General features: G+C 36.3%; 1 protein-coding gene across 2 annotated transcripts in view; it reads left to right on the top strand.

The window, feature by feature from the left end:
- Window positions 1–1,137: 1,137 nt before the first annotated feature.
- LOC120421128 (tyrosine-protein phosphatase non-receptor type 14) overlaps window positions 1,138–26,278 on the top strand; it is a 28,846-nt gene continuing 3,705 nt past the window's right edge. The window contains exons 1-2 of one of the 2 annotated variants that reach the window (XM_039584287.2): window positions 1,138–1,322; window positions 20,815–23,648. In XM_039584287.2, coding sequence (XP_039440221.1) covers window positions 1,238–1,322; window positions 20,815–23,648 — 2,919 coding nt within the window. In that variant the 5' untranslated portion in view covers window positions 1,138–1,237. Of the gene's footprint in view, window positions 1,323–14,906; window positions 15,230–20,814; window positions 23,649–26,278 lie in introns of those variants that run through there. The other variant, XM_039584288.2, reaches the window with a different exon arrangement.

The following is a 26,278-nucleotide window of genomic DNA, read 5'->3' as shown; positions in this document are numbered from 1 at the left end:
AATTTCCCGGGAATTCCTTGACAATTTTCCGTTTCCCGGGAAATTTGTATTCCCATGGATTCTTGCAGGAAATTGGACGCTCTATTTGCTATTTATTTCCTATATTTTGATGTAAAACTTTACTGTTTATATTTTTTTAAGGTGCGATTGCAACTAGAAGTTGCATTGATTTTTCTTAACTTCTGGTTTTTGTGCAGCTGCTGTGAAGGTTCCCATGACACTTCGAAAAGTTTAACTCCATGTTGCATGCACACACTCTCACTTTTAATTTCTCGATTAATTTATTTTTTCCGTGCCCTTTCATTTCCTTCCCCTCCCTCCATTTTCCGAAGAGTTCGTTCCACCTGACATTTCTATTGTTTTGACAACGCGAACGCTTGCCCGTTTTCGTTTTTTTCTGCTCTCTCTCTCTCGCCCGCCCGACATTTTTATTTTGATTTACACACTTGGCATTAGACAGCCAACAGCTCAGCACAGCGCCGCGCGAATCGCACCAGAAGCTCGCTGCTCCGTCCCGAAATTTTTTTCGTCCGTTACTCTCTCGTCCCAAAAATTCCTTCAAATCGGTTCTGCGCGTGAAAGTTTGCGTTGCGTGTTTTGGAAAAAAAGAAGTGCAATTCGAGGGGGAGTTCGTCGTCGCGTCGGTGGAAAATTCCGGATCGCGTAAAGCAGGTGCATCCGGGAGCGGTTGATTCCTCCCGCGAGGGGGAAGACGGGGGAGTGGTGGCCGGGAGAAAGCAGCCAAACTACTAGACGACGACGCGTAAAAGGTTTGGCCGCCGCCGCGGCTTCGTGGGCTAGAAAAGAAAATCACTTTCGATATTGGCCAAATAGAGAAGAAACGGGAGAAGGAAGAGGAGCTCCGGTTTTTCGGTTAATGGATGCACCCAAAATCCGCGAATCGACCAGCCGAATTGGGTCTCACCGTTTGTTCCCGCTTGTGCTTGTGTGTGCAGTTTTGCAGGTCGCGAGAATTGATTGGAGCGGTTCCGACCCCCGAGCAAATAAAGTGGAAATGAAGCAAAAGTGAATTCGAAAAAAAGAGTGAAGCAAAGCAAAAGATCGAATGTCAGCCAGCGCAGGCAGTTTGTGTGCAATTATTACTCATTAAATGCTGAGCGGGCAGCAGTTTCGGTGCCGCCGTTCTAGAAGAGGCCGCACAAAGAATCGCGCCACGTAGTGCCTTATAGTTCCGGAAGTTCCGCGGAAGTGGAGGCCTCGGCCGCGGTTCGCCAAGATGCCGTTCAAGCTGAAGCTGAAAAAGTCCCGCCACTACAATGTCATGTCCAAGAGCTTGTTCGTGATTTCCGTCGACCATCTAGGTAAATACGTCCCACCTTCCTCCGGATTCCTCGGACTGACAGAGAGATCGTGGCGGAATAGATATAAGTACCTATTACCATCTCTTTAAAATTATACAGTTTTGTACTGTTATCATTTTGCTCTTTTTTCGGGGCCTAGCCTCGTTGGTTGTTGCTTGCGAATGGGGGAGATTCATTTTCGGTTGTGGCATCTTTTTTTGTTTCTGGGAGAAGTGGCCTCCAAAATAGGTGACCATCTGAGTGGGAAGGGTGGTATTCAGTCAAAAGTACAAAATTGTCGCAATTTTTCATATTTTTTTCTGGTTCGGAGATTGTCAAGATGTTACCCTCTCCCGTGTTTGTCGCAGCAGCGCCAGCGGTAATTGCTGGGACAGCTATTGTTCGATAAGAATTGCTGTGAAGTACGTACGTTTTGTTTTTCCTTTTTCTTCTTGTTTCGTGTGGCGCCAGATAATGAATCATCTATTTTTGGGCAATATCAGTGGGTGTGAAATGTTGCATCTTTGCTAGAATCGCAAATTCGTAAAAAAAACTCAATGAAAAGTGTTGCTGAGTTCCATCGTTTTTATTAATTTTCTGAAATTTTTCCTTAGACATTATTTGACTAAAGATCTGACTGTTTTTTTTTTTAATTTCTCAATATTCATTTCTTCTTAATTAATTCTTATATTTATAATCACATTTTAAATTGAGGAACTTTTTATTTAATATTTTCTCAGTAATACACGATTTCCAAATATCTAAATCAAGGCTTAAAAAGGGAACGTTCACTGAGATTGTGATTGCACAAAAAAAATACTTTCAGTCAGCATTCATCATCCATCGTCAACGATTTCGAAGCGACCACCAGTGAATGCACACGAAGTTAAAACGAACAAAACCGAAGCCACATGCCCTTTCTCTCCCTTTCTTCCTCGTGCGTCGCTGCGTTGTGAAAGCGATCATTTTGAATGCATTCAAGGGAATGGTGATCGGAACTTCGGTAGAATGTCAAACTAACATAAGTATTAAAAAAAATTTATTGCGTCCATCGATTATACGCTTAATTTTCTATTAACTGGATGACCTAGCTCGATCTGAGAGCCTGATATCAAATTTTTCATCAAGATATTTAACCCTTTGCATATCAAGTTTTGTTATTTTTATAATATCTCATGAAACTAGTACAAAATGGAAGTGACTAAAACTTATAATAATACTAACGAATAAAAAACTAAAAAAAATCTTAATTTGATCATAACTGCATGAAAAAGTAAAAAAAAACTTATTCAAATCATGGAATTTAAACATTTATATTTTTGTAATTTTTCATAGCAGTTGTTTATTCTAAATTTACTTGCCTCTCTAGACTCTCGGGAATGGTTCTCTTTTATTCTCCGAATGGAAGAGGTATGCTCTCTTGCTCTCTGTCTTGTCCTGGGAGTACCAATGACTTGAACTTCGCTTTATATTATCCGTATGTATTTCGCCATTTTCATTTTCACTTAACTCGAAGACTTCCATCATTGCCATGATTTTTCGTTCAAAGATATACATTTTGCGTCGCTATCAATATTTTGACAAAATTCCAAACTAAAATTGCATCAAATAATTTTTTATACGTTTTAAACGCCGAAAATTCCATCGTTTGAGATATCCTAAAGAAGCATGATTTTGGAAAATATAGAAACTCTAACCTTCAAAATTTAATGTTAAAAGAAAAACATTTAGGGACCATCCATAAACCACGTGAATACTTTCTTGGAAATCTCAAAACACCAAATTTCACGGAAATTTCAAGGAACGTAAATAACATTAAAATAACATCGAAAATCTGGTGTTAAATTTACACAAAGTACTTTTTATACTTTATTTTTCAATGAGCTATAACTTTCTTTCATCAATTTGACCTCTTTCAAAATTTCTCCGTTCTTTCTACTGAGAGTGTAATATGTAAAGCATGCAAAAAAATGTTTATTTATCTTATGAAATTTTTAAGCTTATTAAACGAAATAAAATAGTTAACTTAATCAATATACATAAATATTAAACAAGACAAAATGATTAATAAAACTTAAATTTTTGTCGTATTTTTAAAGACATAGGTATTCTTAAGAGTTCAAAAATAAAAAAAAATATGTTGCAACCAAATCTATAAAAAAAAACATGTAAAGATTTTTTTTTGTAATTTTTGATTTCCACGGAGAGCAAATCAACAAATGTCGTGAAAATTTCACGAAAACCAGATAAAGTCTTAAATATTCTGATTTTTAAGATCAACAATAATATTATGGGACCATCCATAAACCACGTAGACACTTTTTTTAAGAATCTCAATTTTATTTTCCAATTTATGACTTATCTCTATTCACTTACTTCACGGAAATTTCCAAAATTCACAAATTTCTCGCTGCCCGGGAATCGTAAAAAAATGTACTAACCCCAAAAATCACACAACACATTTTTTGATAAAGTCTACTGTTTTTGGAGTAAAAATTCTAAAAAAATGTTTTTCGCAGTTTTGGTAGATACCGTCCTCACTATAGGCAAAGCAATCAAATTTTATATGGAACAAATCTGCTTTTTTGTATTTGAATATTTTTAAAAATCACGTTTCACACTATATTCAAACTGAACTTGAAAAATATTGCTTTGAAAGGTGCTCTACATTATTAAATTCAGTTAAACGTCTCGAAAACCTTTTTTTTCTAGTAATATTTTACATTATTCTAGCTCAATTAATATAAGAAAATCTGTTTTTTTAGTTTGGAAAAAAAATGCATGGAGATGAAAAATATCATGCTTTGTGGAAATTAGATTTTGAATTGAAAACCAATCAAAACGGCATCATTTACAATTAGTACTTGCGACCTTTGGAAAGCTATCCTGAAAAAATGAGAATAATAAACAAAATACCTGTTCCAAATTGCATTACCAATGTTTTTAAAACTACATAAAATGTTGCTTCTTTCTTCCTCAAGCTCCCTCCCATCGCACAAACCAACTTTTGTTGAGACCAAAACTTCAAAAGGGAACCAACCAAAATATTTCTTTTCCATAAATTACTTTTCCGCCACGCCACAACTATTGCTCTCCCTCTCTATGAGCTGCCAAAGTCTGTTGTCGTTGATGATCTTACGCTACTACTACTGCACCGGAATAAGGTGGCTGGCTGGCTCATCAATAAAAGATTATTTTTAGTAATATAAGAGTGACGGCGAGGACCAAAAAACGACGCCGCCGACTTCCACCGGCAAAAAGGCGGAGCTGCCGCGAAAGTACACTTTCTTGTTGTGTGCGAAAAACAGAGATGATGTAAGCCTTACGGTATAATCTCTCTCTCGGCGGTCCTATATCGTATATCTTCCCTCGGCAGATAATGAATTATTGTCGTCACCGATGACCAGGCACACACACGATGATGATTTTGGGGAGGTGTCAGTTGTCGCTCCTCAATATAGGAAAGTGATGGTCCGGAAAGTTTGATGACCGTTGATTATGAAAAAGTTTCAAAAAGTCAACAATTCAATGTTTGGGTAATCTCCCACGCAATCAGAACCGGTAACTTTTGTTTAATGTTTGTGAATTTGTAAAACGCTCTTGTTTGTGTTTCAGCAGCAGCAGTCTCTTGTATACTTCTAGTATGCAAACAAGGTCTCAAACAATTTGTGCGTCAGAGCCAGGGGTGCCAGGTTGCCAGATAAATCTGGCATTGCCAGATTTTTTGAGCGCCAATTAGACAAAAATAATTTTCTATTTCTTCCTCACATTGTTTTATTGACGTATTTTGTTTATTTTGTGAAGCTGTAATGTTTAAAAAGTGAAAATACACAGTTTTTGAACAAAAAATTACTTATTACTTTAAGAAAAGTGGCTAGCCAGATTTTTCCCAGATTTTTTGCCAGATTTTTTACTCTTCAGACCTGGTAACCCTGGTCAGAGCAGCGGACACACTGACGGACTGCTAAACATGTTTGCACCGGTGGTGTGTCCAGTCCAACAGCCCCATGTCACACCACCAAGAAACTCGCAACCGGCTCTGTGCTGGCGCTTGTCTGCGCCACGCCTGGACAGTTTGTTGGCACTTTTGGATTAGCAGAGAGCAACAGACGTTAATCCGATCTGAAGTGCTTTGAGCTTTTGGTTATTAATTTTATACTCTTTTAGTTTGAAATTGGCTGAAGATTTGTCTTATTTCAACGAAAAAAAGTGTTTTAAAATAGTAATTATGCCCAATGCAATGTAACTTCATAGATACAGTCCAGAATCGATTATCCGAGGTTTCGATTATCAGAAGGTTTGTATGTGACTTCGGATAATCGAATCACGGACAAAAAAATAGTTTTCCTATTTTTTTATTTTCTTACTCTAAACATCAAATTCGAGTTCTGCAACCCCATTATAGTCAGATTTGAATGTTTAATGCCTATTAAATTCGAAAATGTAATTTTCAATATTCCATCATCGCCATTTTGGCCGCCATATTGGATTTAAAAAAATTAAAACACTTTAGAGTAGTTTAAGGGTCATACTTTAGCTAAAGAATAAAAAACAAGACAACAAAAAAATATTTTTTTTCGTGATTCGATTATCCGAAGTGAAATTTTGCCAAGGCCTTCGGATAATCGAGTCTGGACTGTAAAAGCATACTTTAAAAAAGATATTTTAATTAACGTATGCGGGATACATGTGTCATAAATTTATGATGAATAACTTAAATTAGCAAGAATAATGGGCAAGCCAATTTGCTTATATTTGACATCAAACATTCGTTGGCCTAAATCAGCGATTTTTTCTTTTTGGAATTTGTGTCTGTTTTTCCTCGGCTTTCTATGTTACTAAGTGAAAGTGAACTCTTGAACAACTTACCTAGAACCATTTTTTTCTTGGTTGTATCATTCTAAACCCATAAGAGTTTGAAGAAAACTTCAGTACTTAAGTGAATTGAAGTTTTGTTTTTAACCTGATAATAAGGGACCATCCATAAACCACGTGGACACTTTTTTTGAAATCTCTATTATTAAATTAAAATTAAAATTCCCAGGATCCCCTGCATTTACCGTAAAAAATATTTTCCCCATAAACAAATTTCCCGGGAATTCCCGAAATTCAAGGAAACATAACTTTCAATAAAATAAATTAAAAATGTAAATTATCATAACTTTTTGATACATTTTTTTGAAAAGTTAGGAAAACAAATAATAATTAATGAAAGAACTTAATATGATTTAATTCATTTCAATTTACTGAACTAGTTAGATCATCTGAATGTTGCATGTCTGAAGCATTAAAATTGGGATATTTTAATATTTTAGGTAAGCTTTCAAGACAATTATTGGTGTTGTATCTTTTTTTTTTTTAAACTATAATTCCCTTTCCGTCGAAACAAAATTGACAAAAAAAGTTATTAATATTGAATTGGTATGATTAAATATTTCGATTTGGATTGTGCAAGAAGTATTAGTTCAGTTCGTTTGATAAGTATTCGAAAAATAACAGTTTGAAGTAAATATTTTATGAAGCGGTGGTGCTACCATGGGTGTTAAAGGGTTAAATATAAAAAAATGGTAACAGATTGTGGAATGTTGTTAATTTATTGTATAATTTAAATCAATTTTTGAAAACAATTTCAACCAAAGTTATTTATTAGGCTGAAAAGCATGTAACAAAATACAAAAATCATTAAATAACTACTGCGAATTGTTTGAAAGGTACCCACCGAATGCATACATATTTTAAAAACCTTCTCTAATATTTTGAAAACATTGAGTTGTTTCAAGTACAAAAAACGTTAGATTTTCAAGAATAAAAATAAAAAGCTTTACTATTTTGTTCAACAGTTAAAACAAGTATGACTTGTACTAAAAAAGTTATTTGTCATAAAAAATCAAATTTCTGGATTCGTCTTCCTCACTGTTTTAACACTTTGATAAAAAAAAAAACGTTACTTAATCCACCTTTAGGTGGTTGGTGCCTTCCTCTCATTCATAAAGTCAATACATTCAGTAAAAATAGCAACATTCCCCCTTAACATGTTTAACAAATCAACTTTATTACTCATTTCTTTTGATAGGGTTCGCAGACCTTCAATATTTCTGGCTCATCGGCAAGGTCTGATAAAAAAAACCTATTCAACGATAGTTCGCATGGAAGATTCAGACAATATTTCTATCACAATATCTGAAATCCGGCCCCCAAAAAGTGTATAAATAACATTTAAGTGCTAATAACTTTTGATAGGGTTGTCAGATCTTTGATGTTTTAGGCTCATTATTATTATCTAACTAACGATGGGTCGCATGATGGACCCGGAAATCATTTTTATTGAAATATCTGAGATCCGGCCTCCAAAAAGTGTATAAATATCACTTAAGTGCTAATAACTTTTGATATAGTTGTCAGATCTTCAATGTTCTGGGCTCATTGGAAAGGTCTTTTTAATACCTTTCTGAAAATGTATAACATGATAGGTTTTCTTGCAAAAACACATTTTACAATCTTCCGGACATACGCCAAAATCGTTTTTTTATCATAACTTTTGAAGTAGTTAACTAAACTTGCTGATTTTAAATAGAGTCCTATGGGACCCCAAGACAGATCGAATGAGACTAATACGGTAAAAATCCGTTCATCCAGTCCGGAGATAATCGAGTGACAATTTTTTTGTCCACCCACCTACACACATCCACACAGAACATGATTCTGAGTGGATATGTATACGTGAAGGTGGGTCTACGAGATCAAATTGATAAGTTCATTTTTCGAGTGATTTTATAGCCTTTCCTCAGTAAGGTGAGAAAGGCAAAAACAATATATCTCCAAAAAAATACCTGGGATATTTTTTTATTTATTGTACGATTTGAAAGACATCTTATACAATTAGAAATATTTTAAATAAATTGCTTGAAGTTGTATGATTTTTTAGTTGAAGTCAAGCCATAAATTGATCCTCACACTTATTTCATAGCATAGCATAGCATAGCATTGGTGTCTACCCGTAGTTGCTACTCTGTTATTGACCAGGACCTCCAAGAATTGCTCCGTGGACCACAGATGAAGAGTAGGAACCAATCATCACCACTTCGCAACTTTCAAATGTCCCTATCATGCTAGCCAATCACAGCGCCGGCCACGACCAGTGGTAAGACACGGGGGAAGTGGATAGGAATTTTAGTCCGATACTTGAGTGATGAAGACCGCTAAATCGGCTGCGTCTTCGACAAAGTATCACGTGAGGTTTGAGGGTGTTAGTAAGACGGGTGTGAAGCCAGGATTCACCGTGGTAAGTGATGCGGCCGGTCAAATCTATTTATAGTCCTTAATTCTTCGTATGTTCTTGGATTCATCTTGGAAGCTTTCAATTCGGTTCACCAAGCTTTTTGTGGTGAATTCTGGTCGTGTTGAAAGTTCAATATTCAGCTAACGAGTATGCAGCCGAGTAAGTTCTTGAATTCAACTTTGCATTCAATATTGCATTGTCTGTTCTATGGTTCTCAGATTCCCATCAAGTTTCTTGGATTCTTATAGCATTTTTATTCCTTCTAGTCAACTAAACCTCGATGGTCTGGTGGTTAGCATTTTTGTCTGCTGACCCAAAGGACGGGGGATCGAACCCCGCCGCGAGCTAATGAATTTTTCGTTCATATTCGAGTGTTCAGAATTCCTTCTTTCCATAATTTCTCGATAGGAGCAGATGGGAATCGAACCCAGAACCTTCCGCTTACAAAGCGAACAGCGTAACCATTCAGCCACGCCTACCCCTAAATTGATCCTCACACTTATTTCGGCAATTAACTTTGCTGTCCTATACAATGTTGTTGCTGAATATTATTCAGAACCGAGATCAGAACAATTTTCACAAAATTTAAAATTTTTCGAGAATCACATTTCTTTTCGTCAAAGGATAGCTATTTCAAAGATCTTTTTCATGAGTTATTAAAATCTATGTTCTTTTTAAATACCGTAATCGTAAGTTAATAAAGTCAAGGCCAAATGACGTAAATTTTGATGATTTTTGGAACTACAATCAATATTTTGTTAGATTAGGCTGAATGATATGAGGTCCTTTCTGATGAGCTATTTATCTTGAAGTTCTGGTAACCCTATATCATGAGATACATTTGGCAAAATATTATTCTAAATTGAAAAAAAGTTTTGTTCATTTTTTTATTACAGTTGAGAATTGATTATCCGAAGGCCTTGGCAAAATTTCACTTCGGATAATCGAAACTTTGGATAATCGAATCTCGAATTTTTGTTGAGCTTTAGTATGAGTATGAATTTTTAAGTCCAAGATGGCGGCCAATATGACGATAATAAAATAATAATATGTAATATTGAAAAAATGCATTTATTTAATTTACAGGCAATCAATCATTCAAATTTGACTAAAATTGGATAGCAGAACTTGAATTTGATGTTTAACCCTTTCAGGCCTGAATTTTCAAAAATAAAAGAAAATAAAAAAAAACGAAAAACAAAATGTTCGTGATTCGATTATCCGAAGTCCCATACAAACCTTCGGATAATCGAAACTTCAGATAATCGAGGCTTCGTAAAAAAAAAAAAAAAAAAAGTATCCGGTAACCGGATACAATGAACAAAATATTTGAGTAATTATACCCAAAAGATAGTCAGTTTACCGTTACTCACGCACCCACGACTTGTAGTTATTGTTATTATTATTTATTACGCTTTTCTGTCCAGCCACCGAAAACAATGCAGCGCAGTGACCGACACGACCCATTATGAGGTGGTCTCGTCTCGTAACCGGGTTACCCACCTAATCAACTGCGTGCGACCGCACGATCGAAAACCCTAAACATCACTCGACCGTTGGTTTTTGAAGTCACGATGATCTGTACCCACCGCTGAACAACATTCTTGTGTGCTGAATAATAAATCCAGTTCCAGTTGTGTCGGTCGTACAGTCAGAATGCGCAAATTGATTCCAATTTATTCCATTTATAAACCCACTGGCAAATACCTGCCTGGCTAACTTAAACACACACAAACACATCAAAGTGTGAACAAACGTTTGCATTTTAAGCAAGTCTCGACAGACCCTTAGTCAAGTGGCTTTGATGACGAATTCTGGTGACGTTTTTCGGTCTCATTATAAGCCCATTCTGTCGCAGGTCAGGTGTGTGGTGCACATTGAAAAAAATCATGTTAAAATTACATCGATTTTTTGTAAAAAAAATAAATGCCTGGAATAGAAAGTAAATTTACATGTTTTACGTGTAATTTTGCTGAAATTTGGATTTTTTTCTGTGACATGTATAAGAGAGGACACGCGCACACTAGCTATATTTAAATGAAAAGGTATTCTTGTTCTGCCGACAATGGCTTTTTGGGCAGAGTTTCTGTTGTTTGACATTGAAACACACACTCACATACCGAATGTAGCCCCGACCTCACCGGGCCGGAACGATAAAGTGCTGCCGAATTACGACGTGTCACACACGGCGTGGTTCCGCGATTGAGGAAACACACGTGCCAAATCTACCAAAAATTTATGGCATTATCTGGTTAGAACAATGTTTAAATGAAGGTTTAACTCATAAAGTAAAACTAGTACTAGTGTCTCCTTAAGATTAACACCAAAACCGTGTACTACTAAAATCACTTCCCAGAATCATACCAGTCTCCAATCTCCGCCTCCGAGTGGCCTTAGTCACATGATGGAAGGCACTCACACTCCGAAAGACACAGATTTAAATTCATCTCCTCACACAGCAGAGCCAGTTTCCGCCGTTGAAATAAGAGCTTAGATTCCACATATTAGTCGTTCACACCAATCCAGCATCTTCCTTTGCTGTGAGCGACGACGCCTCAGGTGATTCCATTCCTGCCTTATGGGGATCACGGCGCTAATTAGTAGGTGGTTGGATAGTGGGATGTTTTGGGTACGGAAATGGCCAAAATGTTAGAGGGTATTGAAAATAATGTTTTAAACCTGATGTAAAATAGGTCATTGATATAAAAACCTAGTTAATCGATTTTTCCAAGATTTTCTTTATTTTTTTTAACTTTTCTTTATGACAAAATAAACTATTTTACATCATTAGTTTTTCTGTAGGTTTATCCCAAATAACGATTTTTTTTAGCTTTGAAATTTTGTGAAATGTTACCAAAAATGTCATATTTTGAGCCAGAGTTTAGGATGTTGAAAATCTAGTAATAGCGCTGATTTGTGGAAAATTTCGAAGATACGATGAAAACAAATGTACAAAATCATGTTGTAATTCAAAATGACTCTACACATTTTTTGATAAAGGGCATTTTTTAAATAAAAATTTCGAAAAATGTTATTTTTTGCAATTTGGAAATATTTTACGAGGAAAGGCAATTCAGTATTTTTGAAAAGCTAACAAAGGTAGCGATTGAAATTTATTTGAAAAACCGTGTATAGTGGACTCTCTCTTTATCGATATTAAAGGAACTCTCTCTGTGTCGATATTGAAGGGACCGTCGAGATCAAAAGGTATTAATTACAGAAGGGACTGAAAAATTAATTTACAGAACAATAATGATATCGAAAATATCGACAGCCAGAGAGTCGACTGTATTTTGTATTTTCATTTTTTGATAAATCACGGTTCACGCTGCTGCGTGCTCTACAACTTTTCCCAAAAAAGTACGATGCTAACTTACTTCTAAAACAAGACATAGTCTGCTTAAAACTGGTCTGAAATGTGTTTTGTGCCCATACAAAAAGGTTATTATAATATTTAAAAACATTATCAACAAAAATAAATTGTTAATGGATTGAACTCGTATTTTTCTTAAAAAAAAGTCCAATTTTTTCGACTTTTTTCCAGCGCTGCCAAATGAATTTTGAACAACTTGTGCAATATCACAAAAGATGACATTTTTTGTCAACTAAAACATGTCCAGAAATAAGATTTTTTAAATGGAAATTTAGCGACAAATTTAAGGGAGTGACTATACCTATAACTGTGTCGAAGTCATCAAATCGATCAGAAAATTTATTCTCAAGATATATATATATATATATATATATATATATATATATATATATATATATATATATATATATAGTCGGAAAAAATGGACTTTATTTTAAGAAAAATACGAGTTCAATCCATTAACAATTTATTTTTGTTGATAATGTGACATTTTTCACCTGTAAAAGTCATGATTAAGTTTACCATCTCTGAAAATATTTTTCTCCGAAGAAATCAGAAAATTTCTTATTCTTTCAAATATATTGAATATTGGACCAATATATGCTGAGATACAGCCTCCGATAGAAAATAACACAAGAAAACTAGATTTTCTTTGCATCACCAAAATAGCGTTTTTCAGTGACAAATTTGCATCCGATTTTCGATGTCAAAATATAGAAGTATCGTAACATTTTCCGATCTCTCGAATACAAATAATGAAAAGGCCCAAAAACATTGATTTTCGATCATATCAAATATTTGATTTGAATTGAAAATTTTAAAAATGTTTTTATTCGAAAGATTTTAAAATTTTACAGTTATTTATTTTTTTACATTGAAAATCGGAAGCATATTTGCTGAATTATCGTCTCTTAAAAATTCTTTTAAAAAATATGAAAAAAAAAACATTTTTCTGATTGTTTTTCTTTCAGATGCTGTATCTCAGCAACCGTTGATATAATCTTCAATATTTTTGAAGCAAATTTATTGGAAATTTAGTAATTTTTCTGAGTTTTTTTTTTTTTGAGTTGATCAAGCTTGGTCATGATTTTTCAAGGTTAAATAAGTTAGGTTATCAACAAAAAATCATATTTTTTTTATTTTTTCGAAAAATTGGCAACACTGCCAAATGAATCTTGACCAACTTCCCAGTGACGATTTTGGGTCGAGATCGAGTTTATATCGACTGTGAAAAATCCAATTCATAAAATATGTAAATTTAATGGTGTGGCAATTTTTTGTAAGAAGTCCTAAGCAATATCTACAAGTTTGGTGAAGACACTAAATCGATTAGAATTTCCGTTCTCGATGTATTTTATAGCAAATAATGGAAAACGTTAATGACTGAAAATATATTTAAAAAAAAACAAACAAGAAAAGTTACATATTGAAGGTTGCATAAAAGACTTAATACTATCAGGAAAAAGATAATTGAAAGGCAATTAAGGAGACTTAAAAAATTGTATAAAAGAAACATAAAGCTAAACAATTTGTTTCCATCGATCAAACGTTGATGAAAGTGAATGCTGAATCCAGACAAAATAAAAATTTAACTTTAATTTAAATATTAGTCTCGGGAATAACTTTTATGGGTTTTCTATATACATGAAATAAATGCTTATGTTATATAAAAAATGCATGAAATCCATTAAACTCTGTAAATATTTGAAAAAAATGGTAAAAATACGATAAATAATAAAATTTAGATCTAGGGTTTTTTCTCAAAACTTATTTTCCCTAAAAGAACACCCAGTTAGCAAAATCTAAACGTAGAAATATGTATCCTTCCTGCAAAGGCTTATGAATTGATCTCAGTTGAAAGGTTCTTCAAATCTCTGAATTGCAAATGTAACATCCTGGAGCAGAACTGTTAAATTCTAATAAAACCACAATTAAATTAAAAAAATTAAATAATAAAATACCTATGGGACCATCCATAACAAAAACTAGACTTATAATTTGTTTTGACCGAATATTCAGAAAATTTATGGTTTTAAAATTAATAATTTTTAAACGATTGCGTAATCGTCATGGCATATTCATAAATATAATCCATTAAAAAAAATGAAAGAATAATGAAATGGGGACATATTTTTTCATTGTTTATGCTCAAATAAATTTAACTCACACCACACTAGGACCAGGAGACAAGGATAGGGGATATGGAAGACGGGAAGTGTCCCAAGTAGTTGAAGCAAAGACAAAAACAAAAAAAAACTGTTTAATGGGCTTTTTAAATATGGACATGGTTTCTTACATATTTTGCAATATTATGATCTTAGACAATTTGAGATACTTTTTGTTTCAAATGCACGAAGAAGGCCTCACAATTTTAATTGAGTTTTTTGAAACTTCTGTTTGATCAAATTGTGACCCATTTCCTCCCGAAAACAAACCCTTTGTCCAGCGCAACTCTGCCAAAGTTGTCGTCATCGTGCCATCGTGATTGCTGCCCGCCGCTTCCAGTCGGCACCATCAATATTAAAAGTGTGTGCTGTTTTACCTTTGCCAGGTATTCCACTCAGAGCAGGGGGGAGACCTCCAGTAACTGCCCTTACATGGTGGTTAGTCATCATCCACCCACCCACTCAATACTCATTCAGTTTTCGCATTCGAGACTGTCGCGTCGGTGGTCAACACACTCGTTTTTTTTTCAGTTCTATTTCGAATTGGTGTGTGTTTGGAACCCCACTAATCACAGCCCCCCGAGACTGATAAGAATTCCGTTTGGTTTGCGTTTGCCTGTTGGAATTGTCTCTTCTAATACTGACCAAAGCAACTTGGCAAGTCGCAACAGTTTAGTCTGTCTGCCAGTTCGGTTCGGTTCGCCGCAAAGTTTGTAACGCACGCGCGGAATTTATCGCACAAAAGGTTGAAACCACCAGTGGAATTTGTGCGATTTAAGTGAATTTGTAAGGGCGGTTTGTAAGCCACCCAAAAATTTACCAAGACCAACTTGTTTCAAGTTGGGGGTGGATTCTTTCAGCAAGTTTGAAACCAAAGAAAAAAACAACAAATATTTAGTTCACTCGCAATGGATCCGCATTTATGAATGAAACGCAAAGTGCAAGTGTTGGGGATGGGCATTGGAGTGGAAATTTCATTGTGATTTTTGTTTTTATGTCGGATAGTGTTGAAGGTGTGCACTTGCAGCAGTAGCAGCAACGGCAGCAAATGCAATACCAGCCAGAACCAAAGCCGATGCCAATATGTTGCAGTTAACGGTGATACCTTTGAGTAAGTGATCCGTGAAAAAGAGGTGTGACTGACTGACTGGTTGGGCAGGGGGAACGGAACAGAGAGACCAAAGGGTTATTTATGGTGTATCGATGACATTGACCGATGGGAAATAATGAGACCTGAGACCGGTTCGAGCGAGTCTGCAAACATTTGTGAATGAATGAGACCCGTGGCTGGCATAATTTATGAAATTTGGACCATGCAAATATATTTCGAAATTTTATGTCGCTTTTGAAAACAACTTTTATTCGAAAACAGTATATATATTGAGGATTTGGTTCTGTCGATCGAAAATAGAGCTATTGTTGCGACGATTCTTATCCCAATAGCTATGTTTGCTATTTATTGCTACTAGTTAGAATGTTTTTTTATTCTGAGTGATTCCGAGTGTCCCAAAAGCTGTAGTAACAGATTCTCAAAAAAGTGTCCGCGTGGTTTATGGATGGTAACAATCATGTGCTAGGACAAATCGCAGGAAATCTTTTTTTTTTTTTGCAAAGAATTATCACGTGAGTAATTGTCTACAAAATCGGCCGATTTCGACCATTTTTATTTTTTGTATTTTTTTATTTGGCTCAAACTTTGTGGGGCCTTCGCTATGACTAAAGAAGTTGTTGAATAAGTTTTTTGATTAATTTGGTGTTTTCCTTTTTAACTATTTTTTTTACACAATAACTCAATTCTCCAAAATTCGTATTTTTTATTTTGGAGATTTTTTTGATATGTTTTAAGGGATAAAAACACGCAACTTTCTAGCCATTGAGATATATAATAAAAAAAATTAAGCCGCCGAGTTTTTTTTTTAATTCAGAAAATTTGCATTAAAATTGTCTTAGAGACATTAAAGATTGTACCACTTGTTGCTAAGATACAAACAATCAATATTACGCCCTTTGAAATGTTAGTCTTGGTTATTTTTTTTTCAATTTATTGTTTTCGATAAGATCGGAAAATTTCACGAATGGTTCATTTTTTTAAATTAAAAATCGGACCAATATTTTCAGAATTTTCTGAATTTTTCAAAATCTTATGGTCACTATTTTTAAAAATCGAAAAACTCGACTTTATTTAAAATCATTATTAAACTGACTTTACTGAAGTAACTTTTGCTCAATTTTGGTGGAGAGGTAGCTTATTAGGAGTACATTCAGATTATGCAATAACCCAAAAAGTGTCAAAATGTACATGATGCCTTTTGAACTGTTGCCGTCGAACTGCAAATATTTCGCAGAAATCAAACATAAGGAGGCAATATTAAAAAAAACGAGCTCTTTATCAACAAATCTGTAATGTACTTTTCGATTGTAAATTAAATTTTACATAAAAAATAAGTGAAACTGGCTCAATTTTTTACCACATGGCTCAAAAGTACGAATTTTGGGAAATTGAGTCTTGTGAAAAAAAATCAATAAAAAAATTGCTAAAACTTTTTTTCCGTGTACCTAAGTGTGTATGCTGAGCAACTATCTACGAAATCGGCCGATTTCGACTATTTTTATTTTTTGTATTTTTGATTTGGCTCAAACTTTGTGGGGGCCTTCCCTATGACCAAATAAGCTATTTTGCGTCATTGGTTCACCCATACAAGTCTCCATACAACTTTGGCTGCTGTCCATACAAAAATGGTATGTAAATATTCAAACAACTGTAACTTTTGAGTGAATTTTCTGATCAATTTGGTGTCTTCGGCAAAGTTGTAGGTATTGTTAAGGACTTTTAAGAAAAAATAGGTACACGGAAAAAAAATTTGCAGATTTTTTAATCAACTTTTTTTTTTACTAAAACAAAATTTCCCAAAATACGTATTTTTTGATTTTCGAGATTTTTTGATATGTTTTAGGGGACAAAAATCCGCAACTTTTGAGCCATAGAGAAACATGGTCAAAAAATCTGCCGCCGAGTTATGAATTTTTGAAAAATAATGATTTTTGGAAAAAATCGAAGTTTCATGCAAAAACAAATTTGACATTATTTTTTAATGCAAAATTGAATTTGCAATCGAAAAGTACTTTACAGATTTTTTGATAAAGGGCTCCGTTTTCAAGATAAAGCCACCAAAAGTTCGATTTTAGCGAATTTTTTGCAGTTTTTAGATTTTTAAAAATAGTGACCATGAGTGACCATCTCTAAAAATATTTTTTTTTGAAAAGTTCAGAAAATTTGCTATAAAAATGTCTAAGAGACATTGAAGATTGGACCTCGGGTTGCTGAGATAGAGCCGCTTTAAGAAAAAGAAACACGAAAATTGAAGTTTTCTAAATCTCACCAAAACAACCCACCATTTTCTAATGACGATATCTCAGCAACTAATGGTCCGATTTTCAATGTTAATACATGAAACATTTGTGAAATTTTCAGATCTTTTTGAAAAAAATATTTTGAAACTTTTTAGATCAAGACTAGCATTTTAAATGGGCGTAATATTGAATGTTTGGCCCTTTTAAAATGCTAATCTTGACTTAAAAAAAATCAAAATATTTTTTTCGAAGAGATCGGAAATTTTTACGAATGTTTCATGTCATTAGAAAATGGTGGGTTGTTTTGGTGAGATTTAGAAAACTTCAATTTTTGTGTTTCTCTTTCTTAAAGCGGCTCTATCTCAGCAACCCGAGGTCCAATCTTCAATGTCTCTTAGACAATTTTATAGCAAATTTTCTGAACTTTTCAAAAAAAACATATTTTTAGAGATGGTCACTCATGGTCACTATTTTTAAAAATCGAAAAACTGCAAAAATTTCGCTAAAATCGAACTTTTGGTGGCTTTATCTTGAAAACGGAGCCCTTTATCAAAAAATCTGTAAAGTACTTTTCGATTGCAAATTCAATTTTGCATTAAAAAATAATGTCAAATTTGTTTTTGCATGAAACTTCGATTTTTTCCAAAAATCATTATTTTTCATTTTTTGACCATGTTTCTCTATGGCTCAAAAGTTGCGGATTTTTGTCCCCTAAAACATATCAAAAAATCTCGAAAATCAAAAAATACGTATTTTGGGAAATTGAGTTTCAGTGAAAAAAAAGTTGATTGAAAAATCTGCAAAATTTTTTTTCCGTGTACCTATTTTTTTCTCAAAAGTCCTCAACAATACCTACAACTTTGCCGAAGACACAAAATTGATCAGAAAATTCACTCAAAAGTTACAGTTGTTTGAATATTTACATACCATTTTTGTATGGACAGCAGCCAAAATTGTATGGAAACTTGTATGGGTGAACCAATGACGCAAAATAGCTTATTTGGTCATAGGGAAGGCCCCCACAAAGTTTGAGCCAAATAATAAAATACAAATAAAATTCATTTCCAGAATTTAGTAGAGAATTGCTCCATTGCGTTTCCATTTTATTTTTATTTTTCGTTTGGCAAAAAAATCTTAAGCCTATCAGTCACCCCGGTTTAAAAAATAAGCTCCTCTAGAAAAAAATTGTCTCATACTCCTCCGTGGCTCAAATGTTGGCTTTAAATATTTAAGCATTTATGAAAAAACGGTTTCAAGGGTTTTACGATTTTCCAATCTCTGGCGGCATTTTTTTTATTTTTTGTGAAAAAAAGGATATGAAACGAATTATTAATAGTTTAAAATTGATTCTCAAGTTTTTTAAAGATTTTTTCTTATTAGTAATTATTGTATAGGCCAAACTAATAATTTTTGAAGTACAGTCCAGACTTGATTATCCGAAGTTCGCTTATCCAAAGGTTTGTATGGGACTTCGGATAATGGAATCATGAACTTTTTTTTTGGTTTTTTTTTATTTTCTTACATTTAACATAAAATTTGAATTCTGCGACCTAATTTTAGTCATATTTAAATAGTTAATTGCCTTTTAAATTACAAAATACTTTTTTTAAATTTTTCATCATCGCCATTTTAGCCTCTATTTTAGATTTTAAAATTCACGTTAGAGAAATTTATGGGTCATACTCAAAATCAACAATCAAAAATAAATTAACAAAAAATTATTTTTTCGTGATTCGATTATCCGAAATTTCGATTTTCCGAAGTGGATTTTTCCGAGGCCTTCGGATAATCGAGTCTGGACTGTAGTACAGTGGACTCTCTCTGTGTCGATATTGAAGGGCCCGTAGAGAGCGGGAAGTATCAAATTATAGAACGAAAAAGCAAAGCATGCTTCCTGAAGGGACTGAAAAATTATTGACAGCTGGAGCAATATTGATACTTTCATAAATTTGTGCATAGAAAGGGATTTTTGATGCCTCTTAAAATGTTGCTTGATATTTTCAGTATCTTTACTAATTCTACAACACACATCAGCGTATCAACATTTTATTTTTTGCATTTTTTATAGGACTTTTAACATGATTTTGCTTGGAAAAATAATACCACATAAATATAAAGAAGGCTTGAATCACCTCAAAGAGGATTAAGTAACCTTTTTTAAAGTTCATTAAAAATAGTCGAAACTTCGGATAATAAAGACTGGACTGGACTGGAAAATCTTTTGAAGGTATATTCGAGAAAGTCTTTGGTTTGCCAACACCTAGCATTCTTCTTGTCAATTGCAGTGGTCATCTTAAAGCGTTTAAACAACACACATTTTGAAGCGGCCAAGCCCACTGCGTAAAGTTAACCGCAAACATGATTCGTTGAAATGGGTTGAGTTTAAACATGAATGTTGAAACAACCACACATTTCAGTTTTAACTGAGAAGCCTTTTAACTTGCATTCATGTTTCTACGTAGAAAACTGTGTGGATCAATCGGACCGCGCACTGGACTCACAATTCAGAGGTCGCCGGTTCGAATCCTGAGGCAGACGCAAAAATTCTAAGTGTTAATATAGGTATTCGGTGCCCTCTCCCCGAGCCATACCTTCACACTTAGGAGACCCTAAAGGCGGAGTCTTGTCGCAAAAAGAACGATACACGCCTGAGGATCTGTTGACGAAACTGCAAGCCACATTATAAGGTGTTACGTCGATTACGTTTTCCGTAGAAACCAAAACAGTGATAATTCGGCAGTAAATCTGAAGTTTTTTCACCAAATTATAAAAATATAATCTATTTTGAAAATATTAAAAGGGTTCTGCAGGGCTATTATAACAGAAATCATATTGATTCACAATTCTCTCACTATATCAAAACAGGTTTGATATGTGCTATGGTAGAAAAAATAGGGGTGCGTTGTTCTAATCTTAGCTTCTTTTATAGAAAAAGGCAACATTCCATAGATTAGCAATCACATCAGTTATCAGTGTTATCAGCACAACTGCTGAACACAAATATCGAAGATGATCACCAATCAGCTGATGACGCTTGGTGGCCAACTAGATTAGAAACCAGAATGCTCACCACCAGGTGCTATCTACTAGCAATTGGCGCGTTATCAGCCCAGTCCCACCCAGTCAACCTCAACCACGCGTGTTGTTCGCCGTATACGCAATTTCATCTTCATCAATCACAGCTTCGCTGCGCAAGTGCAAATAGTCACCTCGCGCAGCGTAATTAAATCCCCGAGGAATTTTATCTATATTGTATCACGTTATAATATAATAATAAAAGTTTTGCGCGCGAAAATTTTATAAGCGGTCTTATCAATGTTTTCTTTGTTTTTTTTCTGTTTTCAGATTCTTCCACCAAAATAGACTGCACGCTGAGCTCGGAGAGTACCGGGCAGGAGTGTTTGGAGAATGTGTGCCAGCGGATTTCGATTGGGCAGCCGGAGTTTTTCGGGCTGCGGTACGAGGTGAAGGGCGGGTCGAGCGGGGAGATGCGATGGGTGGATTTGGATCGGCCGATTAGCCGGCAGTTGGAGAAGTTTTCCGCGAATGTGAAGGTGTTGTATTTGAGGGTGATGTATTATGTGCTGTCGGGGGTCAGTTTGATTAGTGACGAGGGGACGCGGAATTACTACTTTTTGCAGTTGAAGCATGATGTGGTGGAGGGGCGGATTAATTGTGATCCGAAGCAGGCGGTGATTTTGGCGAATTACAGTAGGCAGGCGGAGTACGGGAACCATCAGGATCGGCATACGGTGGATTACCTGAAGACGCTGCTGTCGTTTCCGCAGGAGATGATAATGGCTAATTTGTTGGAGCGGTTGACGGAGGAGGTCATTCATCAGGCTTATGAGTTGCACAATGTGACGCAGGGGGCGGCGGAGAGTTTGTACATTTCGGCGTGTCAACAGCTGGATGGGTACGGGCAGGAGACGTTTGCGGCCAAGGATGAGAACGGGGCGGATGTTACGTTGGGGATCTCGGTGTCGGGGATCATTGTGGCGAGTGAGAGTAACAAGTTTTACCCGTGGCGGGATATTAAGAACGTACTGAATCATAAGAAGTACTTTAACATTGAGTGTTCGGACGCGAACGAGAATGTGCGGTTTACGGTGTCGGACTCGACGACGGGGTCGTACATTTGGAGGTTGTGTGCGCTGCAGCACAGGTTCTTTGCGCGGTTTGAGAAGAATCAGACGCAGGCGAGTCAGCTGAATTTGAACCTGTTTCAGCACGAGAATTTGAACGACAGTCGGGATGATTTGTTGAGTGAGAGTCAGTACCAGATATCGGCTTCGGCGATGGGTCACATCATGGGTTCGGCCAACTGGCAGAGCAACAATGAGTTGGCGAGCCACTCGAGCGTGTGGAACAACGCCGGGCCTTCGATGATGGTGGAGACGCAACCCTCGCCGGGGACGACCAACATTGGCAGCGTCAACAATCTGAACAACAACAGTCTGGCGAACGTCAACGCCAACGTCATCCAGTCGCGGTCTTCGCTGCAGGCCTCAACGCTGGACATCAACCTGAACTCGTCATCTTCGGTGCCATTGGAGTATTCGAATCACGGCTCGAACTGGGCCATCAACCCGGCCGGTTCGAACGCCTCGCTCATCAACCGTGCCCAAAGTTCGTCCTGTCTAGACTTGAGCAACAACAACGTCAGCCAAGACCGGGAGCGACTGAAAGCGTTACTCCCAACGTATCGACCCGCTCCGGACTACGAAACTGCCATCCAGCAAAAGTACCGCAACAGCACCAACGACGTCCGGTTAAGCAACGGGAACCTGCTCCACCTGTCCGCCTCCCAAATGCTAGCTCAAGACCCCGGACACTTGGAGTACAACATAACCGGCAGTCAACCGGACGTGTCCTACTTCAACCAACCCATCCAGCACCAACCCACGATCCACCAGCAGCCGTACCCGGACGTAACGCACCACACGACGACGCACATGATCGGTCCGCACTACTCGGACGCTTCCGACTACGGCCTAACGCATCGCTTCAAGATGATGCGACTGGTCAAACCACCCCCGCCCTACCCGGCGAACCGCCTCAGCTCAACCTCAACCCCGGACCTTGCCTCCCACCGGGCCCTGCTCGGCTACCGCTCGCACGTGTCCGGATCTAGTCCCGATCTGGTCTCAAACCGCTCCCTGCTCAATGCTCAACTCATGCAAATGTCTCAAAACAACCAGATGTTCTACCCGGGCACCCACCAACAACAGCAGCAACAACTCCGACACTCCCAAAACATCGTCCCGCACGGAACGTACGAGAATCTAAACTTTGTGGAACCCACCAAACCCACCGCCAACGTCATCTACTACGTCCCCCGGGAAGTCGAACACCTGCTCATCACCCAGGACGGAACCCAGTTCCACAACGGCATCATCCCCAAACCTCACCTCAACCGATCCGCCCAGCACATCAACGGCTCCATCGAACCCATCTACGAAAACGTCCCGCTCCCCTGGAAGAACGAAAACGAATCGCTCGGTGAAATCCGCAACCGAACCTCCAGCGTCCAATCCGCCCCCGGCATCACCCGCCACACCCAACCCCAGGAACCCCAACAACCCCAATTCCCCATCCCGGAGCACGTCCACCCACCCCCACTCCCAGAACCAACCCCCGCCCTCCACGAAACCTTCACGATCCCCTCGAACCAACCACCTCCCCAAATCACCCCTCAAACCCAACCAATCGAAGCCATCAACCGGTCCCACTCGGCCGCAAACGTGCTGGACGCGTCCGCGTTCTCCAACTACACCCTCGAAACGACGACCACAACGACGATGGCGGCGCCAGCCGCCTCCGCCAACTCAACGCACAACGATTCCGGCATCAGCTCCCACCCCAGTCACAACGTGAGTGCGGCAACGTCCGCGAGCAACTCGACGGCGAGTTCTTCGGTTAAGGAGACCAAGCGGAGGAAAATCTGGGATATTCTCGGCGGGAGGTCGAAGAACTCGGCCGATAAGCAGAAGAGTGCCACGTTGGGACGGGAAAAGGATCGGAAGAATAAGGCTGCGGCTGCGGCGGCGGCGTCGGCGGCTAGTGGAGGGGGAGGAAGTGCCAATAGTTCGATGAGTGAGGGGCAGATTAAGCACCGGTGGTCGACGGGGATGCCGAGGCAGCAGCCGCTGCCGGCGAATATTAGCAAGGAGAAGTTGGTGAGTGATTGTTGCGTTTTTTAGGCTGTCGGGGTGCCTTCCGAGGTACGAAGATGTCGGGTGGACATTCTTAGTATACCTTATGGTATTCCGTATAATAAATAATGACTGCGACTCCAAACCTGTTTAAATAAAATTGTTTGAACTGTTTTGCTATTTTTTTATTCGGAAATTAAGTTAAAAACATTACTTTGACTACTAATTTTATCGAAATATTGGCAATACTGCCAAATGGATTTTGACCAACTTTTGACATAGCTCAAATTATGGCATTTTTTGGCATCTAAAACATATCAGAAAATTTCTGTTTTGGGCCAAGTTGGCCCAATACTCCAAATCAATCGGGAAATCCCTTCTTAAGGTTCGAATTCGGAAAAGTTGACAATTCGGTTTACAAAATTCAAAAAAATTAAAACTTTAAAAATTTAAAAAATATTTCTACATTTTTTTGAATTTAAATTTTTAGTTGATAATTTCAAAAATTATATAACTTAAAAGTTTCTAAATTACAAAATATTAAGACTCTTTGATTTTTTTTAATTATAAAATTTTTAATTAAAGGGAGAAGATATGCTATTCTAAATAGTTAATTACTAATTTCTAAAATTCTATAACCCCTAAGTTCTAAAATAATTCAACTTTAAAATTTAATATTTTTGAAATTCAGAAATTCAGAAAAAATATTACAGTTCTAAATTGCTAGTTTCTAAAATTAGAAAATAAAAAAATACCTTAAACAACAATACACAATAAAAAAAATTAAAATTAAAAGGAAAAATTAATTAAAAACAAAATTAAAAAATTAATAAAGGCCCAAAACTGCATGATTCAAAAATTTAAAAAAAATCCTGTAGTTAAAATTTGAATAATGCAATATTTTATTAATTCAAAAAAATAATATGAAATTCATACAATCGACTTACAGGCCAGACTCGATTATCCGAAGGCCTCGGAAAAATTTCACTTCGGATAATCAAAACTTCGGATAATCGAATCAAGAAAAAAAAATTTCGATGCCTAAATTATGATTGTCGAGCATTGGTACGACCCCTAAATACCGCTAAAATGATTTAAAAATTTTAAATCCAAGATAGCGGGCAAAATGGCGGTTATGCAATATTGAAAAAAAAATATTTTTTAATTGGCAATCAACAACTCAAATTTGACTAAAATGGGGTTGTAGAACTCAAATTTTATGTTAAAAACAAGAAAATGAAAAATATACGAAAAAAACATTTTTTGGTTCGTGATTCGATTATCCGAAGTCCCATACAAACCTTCGGATAATCGAACTTCGGATAATCGAAACTTCGGATAATCGAGGCTTCATAATCGAGTCTGGACTGTAACATCCAGTACTTTGTTCTAGAAATCAGAAGGAAATCGCGAAAACTTAACACGTAGCCTTATGTATGGGACAAACTTCAAATGCGTTTTTCTCAGCTTGCTGTTTTTACATATGGGACATTAGGGTGTAATATGGTTGTATGGAAAAAAATAAAGTTGTCCAAATTTAGCGAGCACAGCAATTTTTCAGTTCCTTTTGGGGTCCTAAACAACTCCCCAAAGTTTTGGAACGATTGGTTTAGTCCTCACTTTGCGCAAAGCGATTCAATTTTCCATATAAATTTGTATGGGAAAAACAATTTTTTTGGATTTTGATATTTATAAAATCTACGTTTCACGCTGTACTAAAACCGGATTCATATTCGAATGCTCTGGAAGGTGCTCTACAACTTTCCCGAAGAGAGTATGGTGCTAACTTGCTCCTAAAAAAAGATACAGCGTGTTCAAAACTCGTCTAAAACGTGTTTTTTGCTCGAAAAACACGTTTTAGACGAGTTTTGAGGACGCTGTATCTTCTTTCAGGGACAAGCTAGCACCATACTCTCTTGGGGAAGTTGTAGAGCACCTTCCAGAGCATTCGAATATGAATCTGGTTTTAGTACAGCGTGAAACGTGGATTTTATAAATATCAAAATCCAAAAAAAATGGTTTTTCCCATACAAATCTATATGGAAAATTGAATTGCTTTGCGCAAAGTGAGGACTAAACCAATCGTTCCCAAACTTTGGGGAGTTGTTTAGGACCCCAAAAGGAACTGAAAAATTGCTGTGCTGGAAAATCGATTTTGATATTACACCCTAATGGGACATTCATGCGAACATGGGCAGTAACTGTACATTGAAATTTTACAAAATTCAAATTATTTTTTTAACTATTTGAATGTGTGTCAATGTGATTAACAATGCTGGAAAATGCATTTCAAATTGTTTCCAGTTTTTTGAACGTCTAATTTCATTGAAATTTTGAAGTTTTTTGAAAAAAATATGTTTTTTGCCCCCTGATTTTTCGAGCCAATATTGAAGGGCATAAACTTTGAAAAAATATTTGCAACGGCCTAATAATAAACATATAAAAAAAATAGAAAGTATAGAGTTCAACTAATTTGGGAATTTTAAAACTAACTTTTTTAGATTTTTTTTTTTTAATCTCAGAATTTAGGCCTTTCAAGATTCTGCTTTAAAGTTTCGACCATATGAGGAAACTCTGGATTTTCAATATTGTTATATCGAAAAGAAAATTATTTAAACTTTTGTAATTTGCAGTCACATTCAAATCAACAAATC

This window comes from Culex pipiens, chromosome 2, assembly GCF_016801865.2.
Source record: "Culex pipiens pallens isolate TS chromosome 2, TS_CPP_V2, whole genome shotgun sequence".
NCBI lineage: Eukaryota > Metazoa > Arthropoda > Insecta > Diptera > Culicidae > Culex > Culex pipiens.
Note: the sequence above shows the minus strand (reverse complement) of the source record. Positions and strands in the feature narration are given on the sequence as shown.